We start from the raw sequence: 27,503 nt of genomic DNA, 5'->3' as shown, positions 1-27,503 counted from the left end.
ATTCTTTAAAATGATGGTCTCTCAGGCAAAATAAATTAAGTCTTGGAAATATGTCAAGATTTTTAACTGAAGTTTCAAAACAGTCTTTGTGCAAAAAATGAATCTCACTTTCCCCCTTCAACTCGTCTTTCTAACCTACTGCTTCTCTGGTGCTTCTCTCTGTGAATCAAACATATGCTCTCTTTCTTTCTTTCTGACTGGAAGACTTCCAAAGTCTGGGGGGAAGTCTTACAGGAAACTCTTCCAAAACATATGTAGGACTTGTTCTTCCTGTGCAGATAAAATCCTCAGATGTGTTTAAATTCAGACTATCTGAAACTGGAAAGCTGTAATATTTGGTTTGGGGCACTTTTTAATTAAAAGGTATAATTTTGATGGATATTTTTCACATTATGATTTGCATCAAGGATTTTGCTTCACTGTACATATTTCTTTCAGTAAGTTCCAGATGTGCTAATCATTTGAGATTTATCTTAGTTTAACTGTTTCTTTGATTCTGAGGCTTCCTTATCAGATTATCAGATGGAAATCAGTGCAATATATGCCTTTCATGAAGTTTTCTGTATGGCTTTGATTTGAAAACATCTGTCTTTTGAGTTAAAAAATTAATCCGGATGAAAAGACCTATACATATAAGATATGATTTAAATCCTTTCCCAGATACAGGCTTAGATTTTTGAGGTGTCCTGGACTCTAATTGCATGTTTTATGAATCTGATTTTTTCTTGTGTGACTACTGATATACCACATAAATGGAATCTTAGAATAATGCCAATTCATAGAATTATAATTTTATCGAAGTGGAATATTGCAAGTTAATTGAGCAATGACTAAAATGATTAGCTGTAATTAACTTTATATTTCTTTCTTGTTTTCCTCCTTCAGGGAGCATACATTGGACTCCTGGTCTTTTATTACTAACATTATTAAATGATATATTCTTTCACTGATTCCCTGGGAAAGTCAACCCAGCCTGTTTAGCGGACATTTCTTTTGGGGTATCAAGGAGGAAAGATGAGCAAAAACAATCAAACCAGCAATGTATCATCAGCAATATTCCAATCATTCTTTGAAGTGTGTTACTAAGAGAAGCTGCTAAATTACTGTCTTAGTGTGGTGTTTGGTGGTTTCATGTTTTGCATGTTCTATCATCATTATTAAACCTTCCCTCATTTCTAGGCTATGTTGAAATCCTGCTTAACAAGGAGACACTCAGAGGTAGGTGATTATCAGCATTAGGACCTAACTAACACATGCAGACTTCAAGTTTACATCACATCTTTTACACTATTCTGCCATGTATTGGGAAATGCCCTGATGTTAATGAGACAAACATAGAAACTCATACTATCACATCAGATAGTAGTTTTTAATCCAGAGGGGTATACAAATGCTGTCAGGGATGCTAAAGGTGTGGCTAGCATCCTGTGTGCATTCAAAATGGGCTTCAAAAACACTGTTGAATAATAATTAATTAGTATAATTAATTATAATTATTAATAATTAATATTATATTTATTATAATTATATAATTAATAATAATAACCTAACAAAAAATGGAGGCATTGGGAGAATGATGAGCAATTCAAAGTATGGGTTTCTGTTTATTTTCTTCTCCCCACAGACTTATTACTCCCTGACTTCCACAGAAGGTGAGTACTAATGTTTCCACTCTTTCAGTTACAATGCTAAAAAAAAAAAAATCAGTGAAATTAAAGTCAGTACTCCTAAGAAGGGTAAATATTAACTTCCCAGCTTTCCCAGGAGCTATTAAATCTTCTTATGCTATGAGCCTAATTGAATTACAATGCAAAAAATTATTTTTGTTAGGCATGTGACCCATGAAGTATGAAGTTTTTTGCATAAATGTAGCTGAGGATTGACCTGGATTCAGAAGGTCCAGTAGTGCTCAGGAGGTAGGAAGCTCAAATTTTATTTTCATTGCCACTATATGACATGCTACATCTGAGAATATGTACTATGAAAGCAAAAGGCACATGTATAAAACATGATAAAAACCAGATTATTCAGGATTGAATTGACATTTTACTCAATGAAGGCAAGAAATTAAAGGTTTAGAAAATAAGATTTAATGAGCAAGCAAACATTTCAATCAATGCCAAAATATTCATCCTTGTATATACAAAGTGAGAAAATTCACATATATATATTTATTTATAAAAGAAAACAAAAATATGTCTGAACTATTTTATAAATATCTAAAATCCAAGAAGTCAAAAATCTGTACTTTCTTAAATGATATACAACATATTAAGTTGCACATCTATGTGAGGAATGTGAATCTTTTCTGTTCTATTTAACATTTCATAAGAAAAATTAAATTCTTAACTCCTTATGGCTGCATTTGTGATCTCAATTCCTGAACTGAATTCCTGATCTGAAGAATTCAAGATGTAAATAAGTAGGCATGACAGTGAAAAGAATTATAACAAAGTAAGTCAGATCTGCTAAAATATGCTTCGAGTAGGTAGATCAGAACTACCAGAATGAAAAAAAAGTGGCCCCTACTCCTAAATAATAATTAAAAAAGGATTCAGAACAGTGTGTTTATTCTACTAAATAAATACTGTTATTAGTGCTTATAGAATCAGAATAGTGTGGTAACATCTTCCCACAACAGATTTTCTCACCTCTCTCTTTGTTATTAGGATGCAAATGTTTGAACACTGTCACTGATCTAGAAAAAACACTAACCTTTTTTCCCCCAAAATTACTCTTTTCAAAAATTTTTGTATTTAAGAAAAGCCAAAAGTAATTAGCACAAAACAATTATTTATCTCTTTGATGATTTAAAAGGTGTTTGGCCATATTGCTGAAAATGAATTCCTTGGGATACTGTGATCTTCATAACTTCTCCATTTAGAGTATCATCTTCAATTATTGTTATCAATCCCTCAGCAATTATTGATGGGCTGAAAAAAATAGTTATTTCAGAGTCATGATTAGGAACAAGTAAAAAGGACAAGAAACTCAATGTAAACCTATATATCTGAAAATTTAAAAAATTGGAATTTGAGCAAATTTATTTTGAGGAAAGCAGAGGTAGTATGAGTGTTTCAGGAGAGAGATTTTTTTCTCCTCAGTCAGGACATACATCTAAAGTGGCTCCTTTACAAATCATCATTTGTTTACTCTAGTTTCTGATAAATGCCTGTAGACATCCAGCTGCCACTGGGCTTCCTATCAAAGTTTTCTCTGGCAGGGAAATGGGCAGAAGTAATCCTTACACAATCCTCTGCAGCTCTTTACTGTTGAGTTATCCTGTTTCTGTAGCAGAGCTGATATACAAATCAGCATAAAGGATAATTTCACATGCAGTTTGCCGTGGTCAATAGGTGCAAAATATTTTACATAAAGAAAAGTATGGGTGAAACAACACAGACATACAATTTCCTTTGTGCAGAAGTATCTTAGAAGCTAATTGTTAGAAACTAAGAAAATGTTAAAAAATATCACTTTATGCTTGTCATGTTCTCACAGTCTGTCCAAGCCGTCTGCTTTTGGCCTTTTTTGGCGATCCTGTAACGGACCAGGGGCCAGGTAACTCTTTGATCTGATCCGTGGTGGTTGCTATTGTGCTCTTAATCCAGTTTTGTAAGTTCTTGGCCTGATATCTATCTTGGTTCACTTGAAAATTTTGTGAAAATTCAGTGCTAATTATATACCCTGTATCTCAGAACAAGTTTGATTAAATAAATTCATGGGGGAACACCAAGGTCTATTTAAAACTAAAATCACTATATTTAACCTGCAAATTTGATTTGGACTTTGCTGGGAAATGGGACTGCATAAAGGGATATATCACTGTACAGATGGGCAGATGGTGCTCTTAAAATAGCCTTAGATAGCTGCCATTTTTCCTTTGTATACAGGATAACACATTTGGTAGTCTTTTATCTGAGGCAGCATTTGCCTTTTATTTTAATTTTGCTGAAAGTGTGCCTTTGTTCTCCATCAACAAAGTGCAAAACCCCCACTGTGTCTAACTTGACTTACTCCATCACGCCATAGAACTGCATCATATTTTTTATCTCATCTTTGTATGAATAGTATTGTCCCATATTCTCTTCTTTATCTATTGACTGAAGAATTGGTGTGTTGACAAATCCTGGACAAATTGTGTTGAGTCTCACACCGTAGTTATCCATATTAGCAGCTAACTAGAAAAGAGAAAGGGTTATGCATTTGTCATCAACATTTTAAGACAGTATTTTGTCAGCAAGTTTTCAAAGAATGAGATTTACCACAAAGTACTTTTCAGACTTGCTTAGTAAGGAGATTTTGTTACTTCTGATTGTTTTAACAACTAAGTTTGAAGCACGTTTTCTCTAGTAATCATACTAGATTACTAGAAAAAACCCCACAATTCTTTTGTTAGGAGAACAATTCTACAAGAAATCAAAACTCTTTCCATGCAGCTGCTTTTTTCTAATATTTTTTGTTCTTAGTGCTCTTAGCATGTTGTTAACTGTATTCTAGAGTGATGATATAACTCTTCTAACCAAAAACAAGAAAAAATTCTCCCAAATGTATGCTTCCAATCTTACAGGAGATTTTTTTAATTAAAAGAAAACTCTGAAATAAATAAAATTATCTTTAAGATTCTGTATTTAACTTCCTCACATCAACAGAAATAAAATATGTTCTCTATCCCTACAACTGTAATGCTAAACCTTTCTAGTTGCTCTGTTGTCCCTGCCAAGGTATGAATCTATCACTGAGCTTCTCCACTGGAAAGTCCCTGTGAACTGATTTTTTTTCAGGAAGCAGCTCAGGAACATGATGAAAGAAAGAAGCACAAGTTGTTTTGGGAGAGGTAGGACTCCTTGTTTGTGGTCCTACCAAAGTGTGTGTGTAGCAAAGAAGTCTGATCAACATCCAGGTATGTGTCAAATGCTGGATGAACTTCCTTAGCAATAGCACAGAACTGATGAACTATACATGATATATCCAAGAATAACCATAAGTGTTAAACACTGTGTTCTATTTATTTTGACACTTAACAGGGCTCCTTTCAGGTATTATATAAGTCACATCATTTTCATGGTGTGGTAGCCTGCCCTTTTGATCTGGGGGAGACAAGAAACTGAAGTCCTAGATGTAAGGTGTCAGACCTGCCCAACATCAGGCTGTGCTGCCTTTTCTGGTAAATACTGTAGTTCACTATGTTTATTATTCTTTTTTCCTGGGCATTCTTGTGTTCCTTAAAGACGGCATTTCCTCTAATCTACTTTTGCTCTTAGATGGTGATATTTATATTTATAATAAGAAAACAAAAATGTAAAACCAGGTGTCATGTTCTTGATGCGTTTAATATGGTACATGCAACACTTATCCATAGTATTCTCTTTATGTTAATCTGAAAAAGGACTTACTTGTTTGGGGATGGGGGCATAAAATGTGCATAGAGTTTTCAAAGTATAATTTCAGGTGATTAATTCTGGAAATCAGTTTGGAAATCTTATGTGAATAGACTGTCTTTAAGATGAATCTGTTAAAGTGTAATCATATTTCTCCCTCTAAATTATTACCGTGCTTGTTCAATTTACTAGCAAGATTTGGAGTCAGAGACTGAGACTTATAGTATGATCATCTTACATGCCCCATCCTGAATGTGTCATTTTGCATTTTCAGCACATTAGGAGTCGGTAAGAATAAATAATGATGTGTCCAAGTCACTTTTGTACACCTCAGTGCCTATTTATCATTAAAAAGTCATCAACCTGACTTAGAAATAAGGAAAGCAAAATGTTAAATGACTGGGACAGGGTTCTGAAAAAATATTTTTAAAACTTGGATTAGAATTTGGCTTTGGACTCCTCCCACTGTCCTTAGATTACTTTGCAACATCTTTCTTCCATGCTCCCCAAACCTCAAATCGGTCATAAACACACAGATGCCGTACTTATTCTATCTTTGGATTCCCTTTGTGAAAGGAGGGAACCTCCACTGCTTCACACACTTTGTTTTCTTTCAGAAAATTCGTTTCAGCTGTGTGGCTGTAGAGAAGGAGCATGAAAAGCTTAAGCATGTTCCCAAGGAGCTGCTGACACCCTTTTGGAAAATGCATACTTACTGCTATGGACCGTGTGAATCCAATTACACCATGCTTTGTAGCACAGTACACAGGCTGGAATGCAGCAGGCATGAGTCCTTTAAAATAAAAAGTTAGCTGAATGAAGATGTCAAATATTCCTAATTTATGATCACCTTAAACACACATATAGGTCTATAGTGTAAAAAAATTTCTGACAGAGGTGCAACAAAATGGATTAGTAAAAGTTTGTAAATTATATTTTGTAATCTGGGATAGGCTAGGAAAAAAAATTAGATGGATAAAAATGTACAGGCAAAAGAAGAGTAATAAAAAAGCATAACTTTTAAAAGGAAAAGTTGTATCTATGAAGTGTGACTTAAAAGAGAGGACACAATCTGGAAGAAAACACTCAAGAATGAGACTTTTGAGGCATCTTCTAGGAATCAGTAAAGTATTTAAAGTATATTGAGGAGCAAAGTATTTTAGATAGGCTTTGATTTCTGACGTGTGAACTGGACACCTGCAATCATTTACAGTGTGTTCAGGGGGGAAGTGTGGGAATAGGAGAAGCAAAATAAAAATTTTCTGCTAACACTGTAAACCTTTATGGTCTCAGTGGGAGAGCACAAAATTGTTATTTTTAGCAGAGAAAGAAGAGAGAACAGAGGTTTTGGAAGAAAACTAAGAACTTAATTCTGGTAAGACTGAGTTGATGGCAAAAAGCTAGTCAAGAATAAGTGACAGACCATGAATGCATATTCATTTCTGCCAATTATGCCAAAAATTTCTACTATAAAATGAAAGCTGAACTGGACCACATGGATGCTGTAATTCCACCTGAAAATAAAGCCCTTATGAATAGCAAACTTCAGCCTGTCCAAAAGTTAGAGGATAAAATGTTTTCCTGGATGTGCTAGTGTAAATCTCTATAGTAAATTTAATGCCTTAATGTTTGGTTCTAATGGAACTCATCCCAATAAACAACTCACATATATTTTTTTCATTTTTCATACTTCAAATCTTAAAGTGATACGTTCAAGAAGGGGTGTGATTTGTCTCATTGGAGATGAAAAATTCACTACCTAGCTCTAAGTATGGATTTGCCAGAAAAATTATATATGCCAGACTTACATGGGCTCTTTGCTCTGGAATCTATTTTGTCTGAGGGAAAAACTTTTCCAAGACAGCACAAAGCTCTAATTACCAACCTGACAGCTTCAAGGTTTTATCTTGGCTTAAATGCTACCTTGGTGATCCTGTGAAAGAGCACTGCTCAATACTGGGAAATGAAGAGCTTAACCTATTTTCTGGTTGTTCTCTTAAAATTGTATTTATTTGCTTAGCTTGGATTAATGTGTTACGCTTCTGCTTAGGAGCTCACTTTATGAAATGGCTTTTGTACCGTCTCCTGTGAGTTGTGATCACAACACAGGCTTAATATTCCTCTGTTTGTTGACTTTTGATGATCACCATTCTTCAAATTATTGGAAACATTGGAATATTGGCACATTAGAAATAATACATTACTATTTTTAAAAAAACGCTTGTACTCTTACATGATTTAAATAAAGGAAATTCTATTCAGGCTGAAGCTAACAGAAATAAAACAGACAACATCTACTGGGAAACACAGAGGAAGAATTTAGAGGTAATTTTATTTTTACTTTTTAACCATAGTAAGAAAAATTACATTCTGCTTGAGAGGGAAGAGAAACAAAGTCAAGAAGTAAACAAAGGAAGGGCACAGCTCACAGTAATGAAGTAGAATAAGGTTCAAAGACTTACTTAAATGCCGAAAATAGCAGGAATAACTAGGCAGGCTTTTTTTTTGAGGAACAAATAGCTTTTTTTTTTTTTAAACCAGTTCTTTCCTAATTGAAATTATTATTTTTGCTGAAGTGGAGAACCAAGAAAAAGTCATCTCACTTTCAGACAAAGCATCTAAGACTAGTCCTAGCATCCCTCACATAACACAGTAACAGCCCTGTCTCACTTTTGTTCCTGAGTTCAGTGCTCAGAACCACTGTGTGGGCTTTCCAGCTCTGAGCCACTTCCCTGCCCTGGGAAGAGCTGGACCTGTTAGTGGTGTGTCCCAAGGACTCTCCTAGCAAGTATTTTATGATGAACCACTGTGTCATATTGAGTCTGCTCTGCCTGCATATTTATTCAACCAGTGAGCAGAGATGAGTTCATAACATATTAGTTAGGGCATTCATTTGTTAGAAAATCTGGATTCTGTTTGTTGCTGCCATGAATATTTAATTATCTTATGTAAAGAAGAACGGCAGTGAAACAGATTAGACAACATCATGCACAAAATAACGGGGGGAAGAGGAGGAGGGTGTTCAAATGGATGGTGATGGGTCAGTGTACTTCTGGAAAGTGATACATTTGGGTTTTAATCTTAGAAGCGGGGGCAGCTATGGCTAGAGTTTTCTCTCTGTGGATGTTGCTGCATGGTGAATTGCAAATGACTTTGTGATGACTCAAGATGCTCTTTGGTTTACCAAAACCAGTTCAAGCACACCAACAATAATCCTGTGCTCCAGTGTTAACTGCTCTGGTTTATTTTTCTCAGTTCCTGGCAGGCTGAGAGAGAAGGCTCTTGCCCTTATTCTCTACTCTCCTTGTTAGAGTGTCAGGATTACTCTACCATTGCAGACGTGGTGTCAGGCATCTCACTACAACTCCTTGTTTATCATGGTCAATAGTTTCAATAACCACATCTTGAGAAATTAGTACTAGATGTGGAGAATTCCATCACCAAGTTTGGATGGTATCAGTAAGCTTTGCTGAAACCAGTATTTCCTTTCATTCCACTTTGATGGAACAAAGAACTTTGAGGAAAACAGAAGTAAGCATTTTTCCCCAGTTATGCTCTCTGAACATGTTGCCCTCAAAGATTTGAGTAAGTCCCTTTCTTTGAATAAGATTTATAAGCCATTTTAGTTTTAAGTGGGACTTTGGCCTTTCTGATTTTCTCTCTGCATACTCCCATGATATCATTGTAGTCTTCCTGAGTGCCAAAACAAAGGTGAAAGAGAAATCCTAGCAAAAATTCTAAGTTGTGCCATTTCTATGATTTTTTTTTACAGTGAACTGAAGTCTGAAGGGAATAGCTTCTAAATTTTTTTACCTCATTCTGGCAGATTCTGCTCAGCACTTTTCTTTTCACAAAGGGGAGGGATCAGAAGCTCTGTCATGATGCTGAAGGCCCCAGTTGTACAGCCATTGACACTTCTGCTCCCCCGTGTCACTGTGATAGAGTGCTTGCTCAGTGATGAAAGCATATGCCTAGTTTTGTTCTTCTAATACATATAGGAACTGATCCTAAAAAAGCTTGTTTGCTGTGACCAGGTACTTTAAGTATTTCTTGTGACCAAAGCTTTCAATAAAGGGAAGGCAGACCAGCTGCTTCCAGAATCTGAGTGCTTGAAGTTGAGTGCAATCAAACCACCGATATGGCTGTAGAGCAGAAAGGTTTCCAGATCCACTGCATATTGAATAGCCTCTCAAAAAAGCAGCATGATACTATGCTAAAAAATTCTAATATTTTTTAAGCCCTTTGTGAATACTTTGACTTTTTTTTGTCTGCTAGAATACAGACAGATACAAATTCAGTTTCACAGAATACCTTCTTAAAAATACAAAAGCTGTCAAAACAAGTGTATGCCTATACTTGAATTGCTTTTGCCCTTTATTTGCAAAAAGTGTACATGTATCAGCCACCACAAGGTAAAAGACTGTGTTAAATTTAATGATTTAAACAGCCTCTTGAGTTAAATTTAGTTTTGTATGCTTTCTCTGTTGCCTGTAACTATTCCATTAAATGCAATTAAAGGTACCATGTATAGCTTTCTACAGAAGAAATTTTAGAACATTTTGTTCCTTGAATTTGAAATTAAGTCTATTCCAATGCAAAAACCTGCAGTCATTGGAATTCTTTTTTATGGAACCAAGTTCAAAGTAAAACACATTTCTCATTATCTCAGTTTAGCAGAATTACTTCTTGGTATGAATGTACAAATCCAATAAAATTGCATTTTATTGCTTTGACACATAGTTGAGTGCTTGCTGCATGTGCTCACATATTTCTCTCCCTCTCTTAGTCCTGTCGTGTGGAGAGACTAAAGAAAGGAAGACTCAGTACTGGATAGACAGGGTGGATGCTTTGGCTTTAATCCAGCTCAATGAACACTTTTAAGCATCCGCTTCATAGAAATCATTTAAGTAGTTCTGTTGGTGTTTGGAAATATAAAACTATAAGGCTTGATTCTGTCCCTAGTCCAAATCATTGGCAAAATTCCCATGGTGATGTTCTGGTAGCTCATTAATGTGCAAAGGAAATATTATTGAATGTTACGTAAGCACTACATACAGCTCTTCTTGTTGCTCAGAAAGATTTGCTGTCTGTATCTTACAGAGAACTTGGACAGTGAGGGGGATCACTCAGAAGTTTAATGATCAACAGAAGCTAGCTCTAAGAAAACACTTGAAGGCGGTGTTAAGCAAGCCAATGGAATTTTGCCTTTCATATATGGAAAATACTGCAGGACTTAGACCTTCAGACTGGAAAGGAGAATTACAGTCACAAAGAGCAGTAAATAAATAAGCAATAAAAAATTAGTATTTGTTAGCTTTCAAAGTGTGTTTTTCCTTATGACCTTGGAAATAATTGCTAAATACAAGCCATGTAAAACCAAACAAAGCAAAGAAACTTTGTTTTGACAGATATCCTCAATCACCATGGCCCAATGTTAATATTAAAAGCTTAAGTAAATAAATTCAAACTTAAATAAAATCATTAAAACAGCACTTACAAGCTCTTAACAAACTGAACAGCCAAGCTGTTAGGTCTTAAAAACAAAATCATTTTGTGTTTTTTTGACACTAGTTAGAAAAGGCATCAAACTACTTGCTAACTCTACCCTTTCTAAGCACTGCATGGGCACCAGTGTTTCTGTGAAAATGTTTAATCTTTTACTTATGTTGATGAACTCTTGCACTGCAGCAGCAGTTTCCTTCAAGTTAATTTGGACCCAATACAATGTCCATTTCAGCCTATAGGGATAAACTTACTGGTGTCAGTAGGCAATGCGTTAGGCAGTATGACAAATTCTGACTTAAAGGTACTTGGAGTCTTTTGATAAAGAACCTCTCACCCGTTTGACAGATGTGCAGGTATTAAGTCACATCCTCAAGATCCATATGCATTATGTCAATAGGATGAACTGGACTTTTTATCACAAAAGCAAAGGTTTATATGAGAACTTAAAAATACACAGAACATCCACATCTATGCACAAACAGTTAACTATAACCAGTGCTGTCTTAACTGGCTTTTCATTGTTAAAACACAGGAATATCCTGGAATGAAATTACTATAATTTGGTAATCTGCAGAGATACAAAAAAAGCCCTCTGACAATTTGAGTGTAAGGTAGCATATGTATTATTTTTCACAGATAGTCTGACAGTAGAGAGAACAACCTCTCCAAACAAAAAATAGAGAATGCGAGTACTTCCCCACAAAATATTTGAGGAAGGTTGTCAGGTGACTTCATTCTCCAGTTTCCTCTTCACCTGGGCTTTTTTGCTGTGAGCCCAGTCACTGCAACATTGAGTATATCTACAGGAAATGGTGCAGAATTCTGCCTCAGACTGGGCAGCATTACCCCCAACAGACTTAGAATCCATAGAATTCTATTTTTATACCAATAAATTGAAATACAGTTATAGCACAGATAAGTAGTGAGCAAAGAAAACACTTAAGCTTGGTGAAATATGAGTGTTAATTTTATGACTTCTCAAGTACAGGTAGATCACACCTGAAAGGACTTGGAACACAGAGTGGGTGTGTGACAATCTTTGTTAATAAAATAGTTATACTCTAGTCATAGATATTCCTACATTTGTGTTCCTCTGGAGTTGAATGGAGGAATTGATGTCAGGCTCAAGATTTTAAATACAAGACTGACACATTAGGAAAATTACTGTTTTTTCCTATCAAATTTTGTTTAAAAAAGGAAGTGAAATTTGTGCTCGTTTGATATTCCTTCTGTTGCTAAGATGAAAACCAGTTCAAGATAGTTCTAAACTGGGAAGGGCCGCAAAAAGAAGAAAAAGTAAGACTGATCAGTATGATTCATTTACGTAAGAAGAAAACCCACCAGAAATTGTTTATGCAGAGAATTTTCTCACCTGCCAGGGATGACATATTAATGATTACTCCTCCATCACCTCCATTTCCTTTTCTCATGTATTCTAGGCCAAGGTAAGTTCCTCTGATCACAGATGTCTGGTATAGAGAAGAAGATTATTGAAGATACTCAAAGATTATTTGAAACTATTAAAAATATTTTACTGAATTATTGGTGGTATTCAAAGTATCTATTGTGCTTCTAAAAACTGAAACTTGCTTTTATTGTGGTGCTTAGAACCTGTATTGCTTTACCAGTGATCTTATTTACACTTTGAAGATTTTAAACACAGAGACACTCCACAGTATTGCAACTCAATAACTTCAGAAGCACAACTGCAATAGGTAGAAATAATAGCAGTTTACTTATTTCTCTTAAAAATGCATAAATAAACAAATATTGAAATGCGAAATAAAAGCTGTGAAGGGAATGAAATAAAAAGTAAATAATTTATAGATGGAACACATACTTTATCTAAAAATATAAGTGGCAGATGAACTGATCTAAATCCCATCATTTTTACTGAGCCACCCTGTTCTATATGATAAAAAATATACTGACTGTATCTGAAGATAAAATTAACACTTAAAAGTGCATTGGCTCAAGTCAAAAGAAATTCACACCTTTTAGGATTAAGTACCATGATATATTTCTGGTTCTGGTGTATTATTTTCTGACTAAAGTTACAGGAGTTTTACCACTCCTTTTAAATGAAGTTAGACCACACAGGCAAATACAGAGAAGGTAAAAAAAGGCATTCTAAGAGATGTGAGATGTTGTTAGCATAATATTAGCTGCAATTTTTACAAATATTTTTCTTTCTTTTTTTAAAGAAAGAACTTTGAGGAAAAAAATTTTCTGAGACCTGTATCATCTTGATTCCTTAAAATCTGTTTTTGGACCCTACTGCAGTCAGAAATTCTGCAGAGATTCCTCTCACTGAACTTCAGACTTTTAAACTGGGATATCCAAAGACACTCCTAGCCTGGGGCTACCAGCCTCCTGGGTGAATCATGAGAGAGAGTTTCTCCCAGAAAGGCACTTTACCTGAGAGGAAAACAAACAGTAAGAAAAAGGCAGCACACAAGGCTCCTTGTGGCAGATAATAACTTTAGGGAAATTTTCCAGTATTACTGCATTAGTGATGAGTTTCATAATTATTTACCAATTGTTTTAGATGTCTCTGTAATAATTTCATATTTGCTTTACAATTTCTACTTAAAATGGACAAATGCATTGAGACACACTTTTAGTCTTATGGAAATATTACTTCAACTTTTACATGAGAACTTTGTTTGTACTTTATGACTGTTTAGTGCTATTTATTCACCCCAAAAAATTAAGATGTTCAAAAGATGAAGTGTGCATGATTATTTCACTATTTTTGACCAGAGACAGTCTGCAGAATAATGGAGACAGAAATTTCCCATATAAAAAATCACAATGAAAAGTCTGTACGTGCCTAAAACCTAACAGATAGTGACTAAAGAAATTGGAGGGAAAAAAGAAGAGCTTTTAAAATCAGAACGTTATCTATTTTCCTGCCACTATCTAAATTCCGAAAGCAAGATTGGAATAATCTTGAGATGGGTATTACATTTAATTTTCATTAGCTGATATTTTTAGACATGCATGTTATAAAATATAAAGTAGTACTTTTAATTCAACTTCAGTTATCCTTCAGACTTTTTGGTTTTAATAGGAATCAGATTTGGAAGAGTGCATGTTCTGCTTTATTAGTATCATTTGTTCATTTTTCAAGTAAAATGAGGCTGTCCATTGATGGAGATAAAACAACCTGAGACATCATTACCAAGTTTGCTTTGGAATCTTGATAATGAATCAGCTTTTCTCATTTGCTATAGTTTCAGCACTTAATGAGTTATTTTCACTGATAATATATTTTCAGAATACTTATTTCCTGGAATAGTGTAAAACCCCACAAAAAGTGAATATTTCAAAATTCTGAAATAATATTTTAAATTTTTCTTAAAAAAAATCCCACAAATAGATTTTTTTTTGTTTATTTCCTGGAAAGTCTTGTTTAAGCTAACTTTTTTAAAAAAATATTTTGATTAATTTAGAAAAGACACTGTTGATTAAATACTTTAACAGAAGCTTTCCAAATAATTGTCTTCAGTGTCTTGACACATACCAACTAAATCTGATTTTTCTTGCATGTCCTGGAAAGTAGCAGAGCCCTTATAAAGGTTAATCTATTGCTGTTTAATGTTGATTGTCACATGTAAGTTTGATTTATTCAAACCAAGGTTGTTAATTCCCAGTAGTTTTGCTATAAGGTATGGTTATTCTGAACATGAACTTATTGGCACCTCAACTGAAATTAGATTTGGACTTAAGAGTGGGGTGTGTTTTTTAATATATATATATGTATGATAGGCTGTACAGGAGATATTTGAGGAAGAAAGGGATTAATGCTGTCTTTGGAGAGCAGGTGCAGGTCCTGTCATGCCCTGGAGCAGTGGCTCAGCCTGCTGAGCAGAAAAAGAGAATTCCACTTAAGATGATTAGAGAAAATAAATCAGGAAGGAAGAAGGAAACAGCTTGGGGCTCCTTTAAGGCTTTTCTATTCCTTCTAATTCAGAGATAATAGAGCTAGATGAGTCCTTGGCCAAACCACAATTATAAACCAAAAAAAAAAGTATAGCTTGGCTGTCCAATCAAATTTACTCTATTATTCTTTCTCTCTCTCTGGAATCCATTAACTTAGTATTTCTTCAAGTGGCTGGAGACATGTTCTCCTTTACATGAAGGTATTGTGAGAGCTGGTCTTGAAGATAAATGCAGACTTCCATTTGGATATTGCCCCTTACACCTGCTACAGCCTTGAAATCCTTACCTGTGATCCTTGCAAAAACCTCACTAAGTGTGGCTGATCTTGAGTGAAATGGCTATTTATGATGTTTGGGCTGATAAAATAAAGAATTATTCTGCAGAATAACTCTGAACCACATACCCAGGGTGAGAAGAACCTATCTGCCTGCACACTTAGCAGACGACACTTTACAGTACTGTGTGATGGATTTCCCATTCTCTTGCAAGAATCCACCTCTCTCCAATACTCTCGAAATTTGTGTTTTCTGAACCCAGTTTTTTTGGTTTGAGTTTATGATGAAAATTTCCTTTCAATTAAATGAAAGAAACTAAAGGTCTTTTCAGATTGTGCAGTTCCCCAATTGTACTTTTAAGACTAATAATTTAATCCTATGTTCTTAACCAACAATAATTCATAGATTATCTATTAAATAAAAATTCTGGGAAAGTTAAATTTTAAATTACCTAATAAAAAAAATGTCTGACTCTTGTTAAGATAAAAATATGCTGGGAGACTTTGTACAAGAAAGCATTTTAGAGTTGAATTTTTTGCAGTTCCTTTGTTTACAACTGCATTTGGCTGAAGGGTTGTTGTTCATAAACATGTCAAGAACAAAGAATATCAAAGTAGTCAGCTTTGTAACTAAATGTAGGTAAATCAAAAATTGGTACAGCTGACTCTTACTTTTTTTTTTTTTATCCTGGCTATAGAAAACTAGTATCATCAGTCAGAAACTAATCTAAATTACTGTCCTTCTAGATGTTGAAAAACATGTGATCTCAGTAACACTGCTGTTTATTTTCTTATCAAAATACAGTGTTTTACCACAGCATATAATGAAGATGGGCCATCAAGGTGGAATGGATGTCTGAGTGTGCTCTCAAGGCAGCCAATTTTACTCTTCAACTGCCAGCAGAAAATTTAGGATTCTTGCAAATAAAGTTATAGTGGTGAGTGTGGGAATATCTCCTAGCATTAGTCTACATAAATTACAGATTTAAATTAGAGGAGATCAGACATGCTGAATGAAGTACCATACAGTAATCAACCCAAAATGGTATCTGACAGTATGGTAAACATTGCAACATAATTGTGCAAATACTCAAAATATTTGCAGTTGCTTTTGAGAATAACATATCAGTAATCAGTAACTAATGTAATGATTTCTTAAATGGCAACTTAGTGTCAAAAGCAGAAATATAACTTACAAAATTTTTGATTCATCACATTTCTATGTGTCCTTTGACTGTATAGCTTTAATTCTATCATTCTAAAAGAAATCATATCTTGAAACTCTGATTCTAATTAGACTCAGAGTCTTCAGTAGAGCACTAATTAATATTTTTCCACCTTTAGGAACCAATGTCAGCCAATGTGTATAATGTCCTTGTATTCCAACGTTATACCTGTAAGTCAGTTTTCGTACTTTGTGTTTCATTTTAGATTTATCTATTAGAAAAAAAAAAAAAAAAGTGTTTTTTGGTGATGGTGCCCAAGACATAATTAATCATCATCCTTTTTAAGTGAGAATTGCTTTGAAAGTAACTTAGTACACAGTGCTTTTTTTCTAGTGTTTCAGGGCAGCTGTTCCAACCAACATAGTTTCTCATACCTATTTTAAAAGGTTTCCCTTTGCCAGCTCTTGTCTGATACATCTGGTACTTCATGCTGAGAAAACAGCTCAGCATCTTCAGTGCTGAAGACGAGCATTATGTTGCTATCAAGGTGACATGGTAATATGAATTCCTTTGAGAAAACAAAATAGTAATCAGTCCTAATATTTTATGTAGGTTCCTGAACTAATATAGTTCAGGGATTGGGATACCGAACAAAAATGAAAGAGTCACTGACTTGTGGTTTCATAAAGCAGGTTAGCACAGAGCTGGAATTTGACCCAAGATCATTTGCCTTTCATACAGTGATGTTATAAATTGATGGCTATCTATAAGGAAACATTTAAAAGTACTTTGTGAACTGTGTAAGATGAACTTCAAAAGTCTGAAACTAGGTGCTGCTTGTGTTACCCATGGAAAATTTTAGCATTTTGCTGTTGGACAGGAAGGTGGGACTAATTTTTTTTAATGTAGATTTTCTAGGACGTAGACAAGTTGGAGCAAGCGTGCAAGTCCCATGGCATTCCTATGTATAGGTTAGTTTGATTGCTGTATGAAATGAAATTGAAGGCTCTTGAGGATGAATTTCCAGCTCAAACTGTGGAAAACAAGAAGTCTAGAGAGGAAGAGGCAGAAAGGAAAAAGGAATATATAGCAGGATTTGACAATTTGCTTCAAGTCAGTAGCTTTTTTACAAGGTAGGAATGAAACACTATGTTTCAGATTTTTATGGTGCAGTTTTCTTTACTTCCCTCCTCCCCTTCCATACACCTCCACATTCCTGAACGACACAGGAATGGTATTCCATTTTAAATGGCTGCTCTTATGTTCTTAGTTCAAAACCTTTGCTTTTCATTATACTTCAACATTGGTTACTGTAAACATACATTAAAACCATAAGCTAAAAAATTAATTTACTTACTGTGCTATTAAAGTAAGTCACTGTGTCCTTCCTAGTACAATATAAACAGCAAAAATAATTATACCTATAGGCTTCTTTATGTACTTAGCAGTTTGATCCTTGTGCTACTAATTTCAAGGTAAGTGTCACTTCTCACTTTTTGGCCACATCTCTCCCTAGACACTTGGTCCTCTGACATCAAGTTATGCTGAAGAATAGGCAAGTAAGCCATTGAGGTAGCCGCTGGTTGTCAGTAAACCAGTTGGCTATGCCATTTTATCTACTACAGATAGTACTATTTTTTTTGGCTTGTTTCTCTGTTGGTGGCACTGAGAAACGATGCTTGCCTCTGTCTGTATTTCCAGCTGCTGAATCCAGCTATGGGTCCAGGTTACATTACTTTGGGGTGAAAGTTCAGTCCTTGTCATTTCTCCTGGTACACTAGGAAAGGCGAGGAAGGTGTACGGACCAGAAGAAGGTTGCAGCATACTCTCTTTTATGGCTTGCACAGTGGAACAGCCTTGTGATGACCATGAAGTCTTCATCACAAAAGGAAATTCAATTAATCACTTCTGATGTTTCCTGAGTTACCCTTCTGGTTTCTGCTGAAATATTAATTGGCCTTCTGAGGAACAGGTCCTTACTTATAAGCAAACATTGATTTTGCAAGGTTTGCTAGTTGCTGGAACATGAGCTATATTGAAAGAAGTCACACATAAATATACAGTGGTGCATTATCTTCTCTGTACTTTCAATCTAAGTATTTTGCAGGGACAAACCATGATGTTGGTAGACCTCATTTTAGTAAAGGACTTTTCTAAATTCATGGAAATATATTACTTCTGTCACTTACGAAAAAAATTGCTCAAACTCATGAAAAATGTAAAAACTTGGAATTTTTGCATATTTCTACATTTTGCCTAGTAATGAAGAATAAGGCTGTCACGCACCTGAACAAATTTATGTGTACATTTGAATTCTACTTACTTTAAATAATTATTAATTATATATTAATAATTAAATAATAATTAAATAATTGAATCCCATATGACTGGGGTGTTTTGATGTGCCCAGGTTCTGGCCTGCAATTTAAAGTTTTGCCAGAATGTGTTAAAATGTGCAAAACCATCACATAAACAGGAGATGTGATTTTGCTTTCAAATTTTTTCGTAATTTCATGTGGGGAATTGGTTTAAATATATATACAGTTAACTTTTGCCATAATAAAATAATAAGGTGGTCAAAATGTCACATAAAATACTTCTAAAATTTTGATTCAGGTATTATTTAAAATGTAAGCGTAGGTGATACCAGTACTGCTACATTTAACTGTATACTGCAACCTATGTCAGTTTTCAGAAACCTCTGACATGAACATAAAAACAGAACCTGCATATAATTTGGGGGATTGTCTTTCGTATGAAATGTGCTAAGTGCGTTTGTAAAGACAAAAAATACTGTAATTATAATGGCCACTCTAATTACAGTGATTTCAGAAAGCCTCATCAACACAAGATAAAATTATTGAAGCTTCTTAGAACACCCAGTTGTGTTTAAATAACATACATGTTCAAGGCTCATAAAGATGTGGGCCCTTTTCTTGCTTTAGGGATTTGATGAAAAAAAAAAAGTCAGATTATAAAATTTTGGGATCCCTTAGGCAAAAGTTTGTATGAATGCAATAAACACTGTCATGCTGGAGGACGGTAAGTAGGACCCTTCATAAGAATGTATGTGTCATACACCCTTGTGCTATTCTGTGCATGAATATGTGTGTGTGACAGACTGCTGAAACTACACTGGTAATATCTCTGTAAAATGGAATTCTTGTAGGGTTGCCAAGTTCATTTTTTTTATTTGCCATAATAACAACAGTATACCCTTCTATGAGTATCACTAGTTGAAGCTGCTGCTGATCCAGATAACATCAATCAAGTCAACACCACGACATTTGGGGTTTTGAAGTGAGGAATAGATATTCCAGGCATTGCTGGAATACTTAACTAAAAAGAGTAATAGAAATACTAACAAAGTAATTAAAAGGTGGATGTCTAGCACAAAACGTAGAAAAATGGTGGAAAGCACTGTAATGGAAATATCATTTTAGCAGTCAGTACTCCTTCTTACACCCCCTCCCCAGCTGTATCAAGTTGTCTTTTCTTGCTCTCAGGAAACTGTAATGGATACAAGTAAGAACTGTGGTTTACTCCCTCTATTTTCCTTCCAAATTAAGCCCGACTTTTGGAACTTTTTTCTTCATGATTTCTCAAGCAGTACAATCACAGAACTCCCTTAAACTCCTTTAAAAATGTTCCTGAAGACCAACTGGTTCTGTGAACTGTTTTAGCCATAAAGAACACACCCCAGATGTGTTTGTTCTGATTTATCTTGCTCTGTACTGCTCTACTTCTGTACTTTGTACTTTAAACTGGGGCAGGGAATATTTGTTGTATCAATATATAAATGATATCACTAAGACAACGACTGGCATGTAGAGGGTTTTTTCCTCTTTTAAAATAAAAAATATGTGTATAATGTGTATCACACTGTGTGGCTATAGCAACTATTTCTGTTCTTAGCAATAATACAAAGAATACTTCAACTATCCTACAGAGGGAAATTGAGACATTTTAAAAATGTATTTCACATATATTTTTCTCCTTTCTACAAGAAAAAAAAATTATAGAACCAACTCATAGAAGCTATTACATGCATCAGCTATTTTTCTTCCATTGTTATAATTAAAAAAGCAAAAAGTACAAAGTGTTATTTCTTGTTTTACAGAAATTACAGTAACTAGATAGAAATGCTTATGGAAATAAGCTGGTTAGTTGACTCCGTGTTAGACAGGGAAAGAATAATCAAAGCAATAGGTGAGTGGAGCTATTTGGATCTTAAGAGTGGCTCTGATTTAACCCACATAACTGTACTTCTACTCTCATCATTTTAGATGAGAGTCACCAGTCACCACCATGTATTTATGAAATTTTTCAACGTTCAGCTGTGTATGAGGTCATTAGGACATTTATGGTGAGCTTATACAATAATATATAAACTATATAAAATTCCCATTAAAAAAAAAAATAGGGCAGTAGCTTGATAGTTAAGCATGTAGGTTTCTAAGACTTGGATTTCAGATTTTCTGCTCATTGAGACCACTCACAGTCTGCTTCTGCTCAATTACTTGTAAAAACAAAAATAAATTAATAGAATCATTGAATTGTTTTGATTGGAAAAGATCTCTAAAATCATCAAATCCAGCTGTTAACTCAGCATTGCCAAGTCCGCCACTAAACCATGACCCCAAGCACCACATCTATAGGCCTTTTAAATACCTCCAGGGATGGTGACTCAACCGCTTTCCTAGGCAGCCTGTTCCAATGCTGGACAACCCTTTTGGTGAAAAAACATTTTCTAAGATCCAATCTAAACCTCCCCCAGCACAACTTTTGACCACTTCCTCTTTTCCTATCACTTGTTACCTTGAAGAGGAGACTGACCCCCACCTCATAACAAACTCCTTTCAGGTGATTGTAGAGAATGATAAAACTCCTCTGAGCCTCTTTTTCTCCAAGCTAAACACCCCCAGCTCCCTCAGCTGCTCTTCATAAGACCCTTCACTGGCTTTGTTGCCCTCTTCTAGGCATGGTCCAGCACCTTAATGTCTTTCTTGTAGTGAGGGGCCCAAACTGAACATGGGCTTTGAGGTGCAGCCTCAGCAATGCTGAGTACGGGAGGACAGTCATTGCCCTGGTCCTGCTGGCTGCACTATTGCTGATACAAGACAGGATCCCATTGCCTTCTTGACCACCTGGGCACAGCTGGATCTTGTTCAGCTGCTGTTGACCAGCACCTCCAGGTCCTTTTCTAATGGGTATCTTTCCAGCCACTCCACCCTAAGCCTGTAGTGCTGCATGGGGTCATTGTGACAAAAGTGCAGGACTCAGCACATCACCTTATTGCAGCTCAGACAATTCATCTCGCCCCATCAATCCGTCCTGTTCTGATCTACAGAGCCTTTACAGAGCCTTCTGACCCTTCAGCAGACCAACCCCCACCCCAACTTGGTGTCATCTGCAACATAATAGAAGGAGATTCTCAACATCTTCTGTTTGACGCTCTTGGCATTGAAAAATTATTAGGAAATCACTCTAAGTTAGGATATTTACTTTGACAGTACATATCACAATCAAACATATTTCTCACAAAGACTTCAGTTTTTCCAGTGATGACTACTTATCTGTGTTTGCAAATCTGACAGGTGGATGGCTGCCTACAGTAACTTATATCCTGTGTTAAAACCAGGCACAAAAGTACAGAGAAATAAGTAATCTAGAGTGCAGCCTTCTTTCAAATTCAAGGGAGCTGTACTAATAGATACTGATGTTGCATATCACTGAGGGTGACAAACTACTCTTACTTCACAATATGAAGTTTCCTGATGTTTAATTTTTCAGAACATTTTAGAAATGAAATAAAGAGGAAGAAATATAAGTAGTTAAATCTTGAAGAACATGTAAATACAGATAGATATAAAAAAATCAAGAGAAATGCATTACGAAACTTAAAATCTTTTTTTTTTCCAAATGCCTATTTTCTCATTAATTTTTCTGTAACTCGTCTCATATACAGCTTGTTACTTGTGTTACTTGTCCTGGAGTTACTCTGTTTGCTTGTTTTTTTGTTTGTTTTCAAGGATGGGTACCTTTGTCATTAAAATTTTTGACAAAAACATACCTAATTTTAATATTCTGAGCTTTCTTTTTGCACAACAAATTTCAAATAAGAAAACTCCACATTTTACTCTTCAAAAATTTTTTTTTACTTTGCTGTAAGTATGGTCATGAGGTGACTTGTTGAATCACCATTGAATCAGGACTTCACAGCTGGTAGACTACAAGGTGAATTTTATTAACCTAGAAATTTTATTAATGCTAGAAAGGTCATTCCTTGTATCTTAGATGTCATAGAGGTGTACTCTAAATTAAAAAAGATTCAGCTGAGAAACAGATATTGTTGTTTGATCCGATGAGATATCAGATAATATCAAAAAAAGTGCTAATAGTTGGTTTGAAAAATAATATTTTAGGCTTGTTGAATGTACAGGATTTTAGCAAGTAAGTACCCTTAAGTAGTATGCTCCTACGAGTGATGATGGTGAAGTGGCCTGTATTAAAAACTCACATTTTATGCTGGCATGGTTGGTAAATAAAATGTGGAGCTCTTGGTTGAACGACTTTTCTTGTAGTAACAACAAATGGCAACTTATTCTCTAATGCAGACCAGCAACTTCACAAGCAACTAAAATGCTCTAAAACATTTGTATAAACAGACTGGCCTGCTGTAGATGCAGCTCTACTGCCCTGCGCAGTCAATTCTTACACCTATTTGGGATTTCATTGGATTTTATAGAAAGAGAATGTTGTCTGGTGATTGACAGCCAGAGTTAACCTCTACACAGTGCTGTTTGTCTTGGACAGACAACTTTAGGGAGCCACCACACACTCAGTTATGTGGTGATAGTTTCAATAGCTGTACTTACCAATCCAATAATTAATGTTCTGTCATCTGGCACAATCTGTATAAGCCACAGGCTGTTAACTGTATTCCAACATTAAATACTGAAATATAGACGTGTGAAAGGAGATAATGCTTACCAAGTTAGTTTGTATAGTGCTTTCCCAGTCCTTCTCATTGTTCACTCCAGCATTATTAACCACTATATCCAGCCTTCCAAAATGTTCAATTACTTTTTTGAAAGCACCTATAGTAAGATCCAAGAGTGACATTTCTTAGAACTCTGGGAAGTAAGATATAAAATATGATGCATACATAAAAATGAATGGTTTATTAGTCTACCAAAATGTCATTATTATTTTCTTAACCATTAGTGAGCAACATGCATTTAAATTCTTTATCTAATGTGCATGAACATTACATGTATTCGGGGAAACTGTAAGGATTAAGGTACCATGACTGTCTTTTCATTCAGTTTTGTAATGTCTGATAACAGGAGGTAATGAAAGTTCTTAGCACCTATACATTTTGTATTAAATAGGATGTTTGGCACCCCAATTATATAAATTAAGCATTTATATTTTGATTTGTAGCAGTTTGATATAGCTAGTGAAGTCAAGATTTGACACCATCTATTTTGAATGAAAAATAAAAAAAGTTCATGTATTCAGAACAATTTTCTTCATTCAGTCCAAATTTAACCTAAGAATGAAATTTGTATTTAATGAATAACTGATATGAATATTTCAACGACAAATAATTAATCATGACTCTTGTTTAGATGTATCTATTTATGGATAAGTTGTTATTTATCCTACTTGTCAGGTAACTTTAATAATGTGTTTCTCAAATTCAAATCTTTTTTTTTCTGAGGATAAAAATAGTGACCTGTCTTCCAAAGAATTTCAAAATAAGAAGTGGGAAACTTCCCCAATGACATTGTGTTCTCCCAGGTGACAGTGTTAGAAGTGAGATAAAAGATGTGTATGGAAAAACACGATGATGTCATAATGAGGAGCAAACTATTATCAAGCCTGGCTCTGCTTTGACAAGATAGTTGGATGAGATGACTTCCAGATGTTCATTCCAGACTAAGATGTTCCAGGACTGAGGATATTATCTGACATGTATATATATATAGTTTGCTTTTTTCCCCCTCCAAATACTGTTCCTTGTCACTAAATATTTACTATTATGTGAACCAAGACACCACCCTCCCAATATTGTTGTACAAAACATTGTTTGGTGTGTGATTCAAAATCTACAGTATTTCAGGTATACTGAAATTATGCTTGACAGGCCTTAATGAAATCACTTCACTGAAAGGTGATCCCAGGAGCATCCTCCTTCTCTAACCTTTAGAGCTTGGCTATTCATGTCAATCAGGTGCATCGTATCAGCTTTCAGACACGTACCTTTTTCTGCAGCAGTTGCAGGGGTTTACAAAGCTTTTCTTGCACCAGCCTTTTCTTTGCCTCAAGGCTTCAGGTCATCAAAACAAGAGCTAGGCAGCTGATGGGACAAGTTTTATTTGTCCAACTGCCCTTTATTGTACAGATTTTTCTAATATTCCATACTAGAATATTGTAATATTACTAAATCCTCTAGTTTGGTCTGTCTGCCTTTTTTGCTTTTCTTATGTTTGTTGCCAATTGATTCTCTGATTTCTCAACTCTTCAGTCACTTATCTTTCCAACTCTGCATCAGCAAGGGCAAATGAACACCTCTGGCTTTATTAGGAGCCAAAGTATTATATTAAATAAGTATTGAACTTATTTCCAGTGAGTAAAATAAATAGTTTGGGTCCTCACTTAGCTTCCAAATTTTGGAAACTGGCTGATTCCCTTTTAAGACTTCTCTAAATAATGTCTTTTGTCAACCTAATTCTTAATAGAATCTTCAAAAAACACTATGGATAATAGTAATTTTGCCAATGATTTTTAAATTAAATTTAACAGTCTTGTCTAATTGTAGTTTTCTATTTTACATATTGAGAAAAGACCAAATGCTTTTGCATATCTGTGTTTGGAATATTTCAGGTAAAAGTTTATCTGCCTACAGTAATCCCATCTATTACCTATCCACAAAAAGAAGAATCTCATTGTAAATTCTTAGTGAAGTTGTCACCTATACATCAGTATAAGCTGATTTATTCTTCCCTTTTCAAATGTAGAATAATTCTGTGTTTGCACTGCACACTAGTTAGTGATTATGGAACCATAAAAAGTTAAAAGCAGATGATGGTATGAAATATTGAGTGGGGAAGGAAAAATTAAGAGGAGGCTCCATTTTAAAGGAAGGGTAAGAAAAACAATGCAAAGTAAGCAAAAACATCAGTTATATGTGAGCTTTCTAAATGTTTCTGGAAGACAAAAGTAAATGTATGGTGATTTTTCAAAAGCGAGGTGATATAGGAGATTTTTGTGGGGAATTATGTGAAAGAACCACCAGAGAAAAAAAGTAAAGGCAAGACTTGAAAATAGATTAAACAGATGATTTCTTGCCTATAAGCCTCATGAACTTACAAATACTAGTTCTAGTACTTCCTACTGTAACAATTGCTTCCTACTGTAAGGGCTAAAGTTAAAAAACAGAGGAACTTCATTCACGCACATGACCTTTAACGTGAAGTATGGGACTTGATTCATCCGATAAGACCTTTAAACACTAAATGTGAAATCAATGTAAATTTGTTAAGTAGTAGCTTACAATTGCAAGTGGGAAATATGAAAATAAAGCATTTAATAGCAAACAAACAACACCAAAACCAGCTCAGAATCCCCAAAGGATTGTGAGAAATGATTGCAAATTTATGGTAAGAAACCTGCAGCAGGATTAATGCAATGATTAGAGAGGCATAAGCAGCAGCAGCCGCCTCTTCTTGCTCTTTCTCTTTGTGAGAACCACTTCCAATTCTACTGTGAGTGCTCTTTTCCTAGTAACTTGGTCCAAAAACTCCCTTGCTGACCTGTCCTACTCACTCCAACTTCCCGGTTCACACCCTGTTGGTCCTGAACTCTGCTGGCACTAAAGAGAGGAGGAGTTGTGGGAGAGAAGGCACACAGGGGTAACACCCATGCAGCAGCACATCTTATTCCTACCTCTAGGATGCTTTTTCTTGCTCCTTACTCCTCCCACTTGGAGAAAAAGTCAATAATCAACCTAGCTGATAAAAACTTTGCTGATTAGACCAGATCCCAGATTTAAAGTCTAGCATCTCTCTTACAAACAGACAATGTAAAGCTATAGAATTAGGAATAATTATGCTAGCTTGGAACAGTGGACAATACTGCTGGATTCTGGAATAGCAGCAATGTCTTCTAAAAGAGGAATGGATATGCTCAATGATCACTGAGAAAATGAAAAGTGAAGCGTAGTGAATGAAAACAGAACAAAATTGTTCACATTGAGCCTGGCAGAAATTACTCTGGGGAAAGGGCACTGACAAAAGAGATGTCAAAATCTGAATCTGAGTCACTACCTATGAATGTATCATTCAATAATGAAACTTTGATGAAGTGATGTGCCTGTTATGAAATATTGTGAAGGTACATCAATGTTATATGATACTCTAAGAACTCAGTAGGGAACACCGTTTATCCACTAAGTGAAAACAGAAACTCAAATCATTCATGAGGGAAGCTGCTTTCATTCCATGTTTCTGCAAAATGTGGGTGAAGTGTTATCACCCTATAGTTAACCCTGTGATAAAGTAGTGTGCCACTTTTTACCAGTTCTGCTTTCAGCTATGGCAGCACACAATGAAAGTTAAGTGTGCTGTATGGAAAGAGCACTGCAACCCAGTACAGAATTTATTACTCCTGTGACGAGGGAATGCAGCTTGGAATCTGCACTGAAACCTCATAAAAAGCAAGTCTGAGCTTTAAAGTTTATATATATTACTCATAAAATAGCAATTATCTTCTACAGAGGCTTTCATGCAAAAATATCACACACAACACTCAATGGAAACGACTTCTTTGGCTTTTCTTTCCGATGTGCCAAGGAACAAAGGGAAATTGTGGTAGTAGTAATATTTCACATCTGCAGGTTCAGGAACAAATCGTTTTTGAGTCATTGCCAGAAGCGATCGGGAGCAGGCTGTCCTCCAGAAGGCTGCGCTGAGCGCTTACCGGTGCTGCAGCCGGGCGCGCTCCGCTTGCTGCGCCTCACGCCGGAGCGCAGCGCTGAGCGCTTCTTCCTACCTTTCAGCTGCTCCTGATCCGTCACGTCGCACTGGATGAACAGCGTCCTCTGCGCTTCAAACTGCTCGTCCAGGGCCGCCTTGCTCTCCTGTCCGGCCTCGGAGTTGAAGTCCAGCAGGGCTACCTAAGCGGGGCGGGAGGAAAACGAGTGGCGGGCGGGCGGATGGACAGACG

The 27,503-nt window shown here is 35.5% G+C and overlaps 1 protein-coding gene across 2 annotated transcripts; it reads right to left on the bottom strand.

Moving 5' to 3' along the window:
* Window positions 1-1,916: 1,916 nt before the first annotated feature.
* HPGD (hydroxyprostaglandin dehydrogenase 15-(NAD)) lies at window positions 1,917-27,497 on the bottom strand. 2 transcript variants are annotated; one of them, XM_017744601.1, is made up of 6 exons: window positions 27,330-27,497; window positions 23,265-23,371; window positions 12,259-12,355; window positions 6,098-6,174; window positions 4,018-4,181; window positions 1,917-2,933 (listed from the first exon to the last, which is right to left on the bottom strand). In XM_017744601.1, the coding sequence occupies exons 3-6, from the start codon at window positions 12,314-12,316 to the stop codon at window positions 2,795-2,797; spliced, it is 438 nt and encodes a 145-aa protein (XP_017600090.1). In that variant the 5' UTR covers window positions 12,317-12,355; window positions 23,265-23,371; window positions 27,330-27,497; the 3' UTR covers window positions 1,917-2,794. The 2 variants fall into 2 exon arrangements, with proteins under 2 accessions (XP_017600090.1, XP_017600091.1); XM_017744602.1 differs by lacking the exon at window positions 23,265-23,371.
* Window positions 27,498-27,503: the final 6 nt, after the last annotated feature.

Source organism: Corvus brachyrhynchos, unplaced genomic scaffold (assembly GCF_000691975.1).
Source record: "Corvus brachyrhynchos isolate BGI_N302 unplaced genomic scaffold, ASM69197v1 scaffold17, whole genome shotgun sequence".
NCBI lineage: Eukaryota > Metazoa > Chordata > Aves > Passeriformes > Corvidae > Corvus > Corvus brachyrhynchos.
This window is presented reverse-complemented; position numbering and strand designations above follow the sequence as displayed.

What these genes read in the sequence shown, in the direction of transcription:
- HPGD (XM_017744601.1), bottom strand. Translation starts at nt 12,316, where the DNA reads ATGAGAAAAGGAAATGGAGGTGATGGAGGAGTAATCATTAATATGTCA. An exon ending in TAATATGTCATCCCTGGCAG is followed by an intron (nt 6,175 to 12,258) that starts GTGAGAAAATTC and finishes TTTATTTTAAAG; the next exon opens with GACTCATGCCTGCTGCATTC. An exon ending in GATTCACACGGTCCATAGCA is followed by an intron (nt 4,182 to 6,097) that starts GTAAGTATGCAT and finishes TCTCTTTTCTAG; the next exon opens with TTAGCTGCTAATATGGATAA.